This window comes from Postia placenta, assembly GCF_002117355.1.
Source record: "Postia placenta MAD-698-R-SB12 unplaced genomic scaffold POSPLAscaffold_18, whole genome shotgun sequence".
Lineage (NCBI taxonomy): Eukaryota > Fungi > Basidiomycota > Agaricomycetes > Polyporales > Adustoporiaceae > Rhodonia > Rhodonia placenta.
The window spans coordinates 481,409-485,542 of NW_020169849.1; the positions used below are offsets into that span (position 1 = coordinate 481,409).

Genomic DNA, 4,134 nt, shown 5'->3' on the forward strand with positions numbered 1-4,134 from the left:
GCTGCAGGCGATGCGGATCGTCTCGACACTGGGTACGGGACTGTCCGGACGTACGATGCGCAGGATGCGAAAAAGAAGCCCCTGGACACCTGGAGCGAGAGTGCGGAACCAGGCCGATGAAGCGACACGTATCCGCACCACCTGAAGAACCTGCGCGACACGTGGGGGTGGTCGTCGACAACGTGTTCCTCGAAGGAATCATCAACGAGGCGAAGGAGAGGAAGCAGAAAGAAAGGCAGACGAAAGCGGTACCTATTCCTCCACCGCGCAGCGCTAACCCCGAACCCCCCGCCAGTCCCGTCGCGGGACCTTCGCGCCCCCGCCCCGATACACCCGTCGTCTTTCGCAAAGTCAATTCTGACTGGACACCAGATACCACTCAATGGACGTGGGACAGCTCCTGGCCGAATCAGAAGCACCTCTCTGGCGAGGAATGGATGAACGTAGGGAGAAATGCGCGCAAGGAGTGGTTCGACGAAGAGGAGGATGACGGCGTAGATTGGGAGTTGTATGGAGATGGGGAGCAGTAAGTAGTCGAATGGGACTTCGACTCTGGTAGGGGGTTAATGAAACATTTGTCTTTCCGTTCTATTCCTTGTACTACTAGCGCCCATACTGGCGCCTGTCTAAGCGCTCACCTGCAGGTTGAACATTATGTAGCTTACATAATGGGGTCCGTGCGCACTTCGTGCCTGGTATCGTACCACTATGTTTCTTTCTTCACTAACACGACCGCGTAGACACGATGGTCCGTGCGCAGTCGGTACTTGTATAAGTAGTTGTACCATTAGTCGGTCGAACCCTAAGTTCGACCTGGTTATTCATTCAAGTCTCTGCTCCTCTTCGCTTGGGGTAGTGGTCATTCTCGGCTTCCTCGCTCGATCTTCAGGACGACGCACTGTCCATAAGCCCTCGCTCGTCGTCTACGAGTCAGGCATCGATATAGGAGTATAGACCGTTGTATCAGTCGTCGTCATCTTCCACCTGCGTTACACCACTCGCAGTTGGAATGGGCATCTCATTGTATTGCTCAGCGTGTCCATCACATGCTGATTGATGCGGGCCATGTCCAATTCCACAGCCTTGATACCGCATGAACATATCCCTGTCAACGAAACTGGGAGCCAATGTCAGCTGCCATCCTAGTGAAATAAAACTAAGCCTACATGTTGACATAATAAGATGCCCAGTCGTCCACCTCGCCAGCGGTTCGCGCTATGGAATCAGGGCAACTGAGTAGCTCCAAAGTGCGACCATCAGCAAAGGTTGGTATCAGATGACACCCTCTAATGACCAGAGAAGGGTCGAGGAAGCCAAATGCACATGGGTCTGATTCGGGAACAAACCCGATCTTGGGGAGATGTGCTCGGTGGGATCCGTATCGGTGATCAGGATCGATGCCGAACCAGCGTACCCAAAGAAACTCGATGCATTGAAGTGAGCGATTGGTGGCCGTGGCGTCAGCATGAACAACGGAGGCGTGGAATATTCCAATAACACGAGCATACCAGTATGGATGGACTCCCGGACCCGACTCACAAGAATGAATCATAATGTCGCAATGAGCGTGTGAGTTCATGGAATCCTGGTTCCGTCGTATGTCGTATGTCGTGTAGTTCACCCGTAAGACTTTGTGATGGTAAATCTTGTTTCCCAGTATGATCACGGAGTCACGCTGCGCTGCCGTGTACTCGTGTTCGTCCCCGTCGAAGTCCAAGCCAAGAAGGCGAGATAAAAGGTGATTCTTCAGTTGGGGAATGAAGTTCTGCACAGTAAACAGACATCAGGCCCGGGATGCATATCGCTGTATGCTTGCCATGCTTACCTTAACAGCTGGATCGGTTCCAAGCTCATGTACAAAGGCAAAAAGATGACGGGGATAGCTCGTTGAATCGGACATATGATGGTGCATATGGATGTCTGTGTATGGTAGCGGCTCGGAATCCACGAAGCTGACGTGTTGAGGGCGGCAGCGCAGCTTCTCTTCATCCCCTAGTTGGCGCAGCTGGGTCTCGCGCCGCTCCAGTCTCGTGAGTTGGCTCGCGGGATCATTTTTGTTGGTAAGTGCATAGCGTCGCTTGGTTTGCCGATGTTCAAGTTTGCCCTAATATTCGTTACAATAAATCAGAATTACAAAACAACAGAGGTATGCATTGTGACTTACAGTTTGTGTCGTGTACGAATCAGTGGTTCCGAGACATGGTATGAGATGGGCATAATCACCAAAAGCATGATGCTTGTATGTGCAGAGATTGAAAGCCTTCAATCGACGGGTTTCACCAGATGGTCTTTGGTTATTCTATGTCATAGATGCTCGCTGCTGGTCTTGTCGAGTTCGCGCTCGTGCTTCCTTTGGAAGCTCGACAGTCTTGAATGCTGGGCAGACATGATCGCAGAAGTGTCGCAAGCATTTCCCGAGCTGTTCAGTGACCTGTCGCAATCTGTCTAATGTAGAGTCTGTATGCATGCGCAGCTTTGCGAGTGCATGCCACTCTGCAAAGCGGTACAGAAGCGACATGATGACATTGTCGAACTCAGTGGGTAGCAAGCCCTCGAAAGCTGCGATTGAGCACTGCAGAGATGAGTATATCATTTCCTCCGGAAAGAGATTGATGGATACCTGCAGAAGGTCCTCATAGTCGCGTGCTGCCATCTTCTTCATTTCCGAGACATTCTCTGAGAATCTACGGATGGTGGTACATCCAAATGGAGGGATTTGATGAAATCTATTTGTTTGTGATATAATGCCATTGAGTAGACATCACTTACAAAAAAGGACACCTACCGATGATTCAATTCAACAACCATTTGTCCTGATGGAGCAACTGCATAGAGAATACGAATCAAATGAGTGAACAGTGCCTTCCATACTCCGAGTTCAACTTCGTGCATGAAATCGACAGGAAGAATTGAGAAGACATCGAAAGAATCTCCCAGACAGCTGGTAAATGCATTCTTGATGACGATTATGAATGATATAAATAGTAGGACACAGTAGTTATGCACATACCAAGGTCGGTACAAGCGATTGAGGCTTGAGCAATCTCTGTCACGACTTGGTACGGCGCCTAGCCGTTTTTTAATTTTTTCTTTTCGCGGGCTCGAACCCGTGACCTCTGTACTACCTACCTGATATGGACGCGTCGTTATCTACTATACAATTAGATCAAATGGGCGGCAGCGCACGGCACAGCTTGGGCTCCGCTGACACAGCCGCTCTGACTCACCGGCCCTCGGGGCCACGTCGGCATGCTGTGCACGGACCAACTGCACACGGACCAACGCGCACAGCCTGCCCTAATCTCCCCATGTATATAAACCGGCCTCTGCTGCCCTAGGGACCTCAGTTTCGACCTCTTGTCCCTAGGTCAGTAAGCTCCTTTGTATCCTTTACTTACCTGTACTAACTAATACATTTCTTGTCCCTAGCCTTAGGTTTGAGTGTTGCTCACCATCGCTTTGGTAAGAACCAGTCGAACGCCCCCAGCTTTCAGGTTTTCCTCTGTCGCTCAACCTCAAGTCGCGACATTAGGTCGAAACTCCCCATAGCTGCCGGCGTTCCATCGGGACCCACACACTCACATTCACTTCCTATAGGTTGGGTGGTGCGCACCCCTTCTGTACCCTACAATACATAGATAGCATACGATACATCGCCAACACTCGAGAAACGAACTCTTCAGTACCTGCGCTTCAGTGAGCGGTACTTGTCCTCACGGACGCGTAGCCTTGGTTCCTGCTGCATAATAGTCAAAAGCAGTATTGGGCCCTACGTGAACTGCGAATCTCAGTGTCATCTCGGGCGCCGTAGATGTAAGCTAGTATAGCACGGCCTTTCGTAGCACGCGCACCTCCCCTTCCTCCCCCCCCTCAACATGGCTGACGAATTCTTCGACTGCTCTCGACTAGAGCATGCCTTCGACACCCAGGAGCAGGTCGACGTCTCTCGCGACGACCCAGACCGCGACGGCAAACTAGCTCCTTTCTTCATCTGTGATCGGCAACCGTGCCCTAATCGCACTCCACGGTCCATCACTGTTGACGAAGGACACTTCGTGCCAATCCGACGAGTCCAACACCCCAGCGGTCCTGCACTCCAGTACGCTGGCACCTCGAGATCTACATCTCGCCACA

The 4,134-nt window shown here is 51.4% G+C and overlaps 3 protein-coding genes across 3 annotated transcripts in view; 1 reads left to right on the forward strand and 2 right to left on the reverse strand.

The window, feature by feature from the left end:
- Positions 1 to 727, forward strand: part of POSPLADRAFT_1156531 (hypothetical protein) — a gene marked incomplete at both ends in the record, with an annotated part of 2,043 nt that extends 1,316 nt beyond the window's left edge. Inside the window, 2 exons of the mRNA XM_024487078.1 lie at positions 123 to 526; positions 661 to 727. Of these exons, the coding sequence (XP_024334248.1) occupies positions 123 to 526; positions 661 to 727 (471 nt within the window). The remainder of the gene's footprint in view (positions 1 to 122; positions 527 to 660) is intronic.
- Positions 728 to 1,162: 435 nt separating this feature from the next.
- POSPLADRAFT_1156730 (hypothetical protein) lies at positions 1,163 to 1,765 on the reverse strand (the record flags this gene model as incomplete). Its single annotated transcript, XM_024487098.1, has 1 exon — positions 1,163 to 1,765. A coding segment is annotated over one exon (603 nt), but the record flags the coding sequence as incomplete, so codon positions are not given.
- A 1,016-nt stretch (positions 1,766 to 2,781) lies between these two features.
- Positions 2,782 to 4,134, reverse strand: part of POSPLADRAFT_1050105 (hypothetical protein) — a gene marked incomplete at both ends in the record, with an annotated part of 6,845 nt that continues 5,492 nt past the window's right edge. Inside the window, one exon of the mRNA XM_024479912.1 lies at positions 2,782 to 2,955. Coding sequence (XP_024334250.1) covers positions 2,782 to 2,955 — 174 coding nt within the window. The remainder of the gene's footprint in view (positions 2,956 to 4,134) is intronic.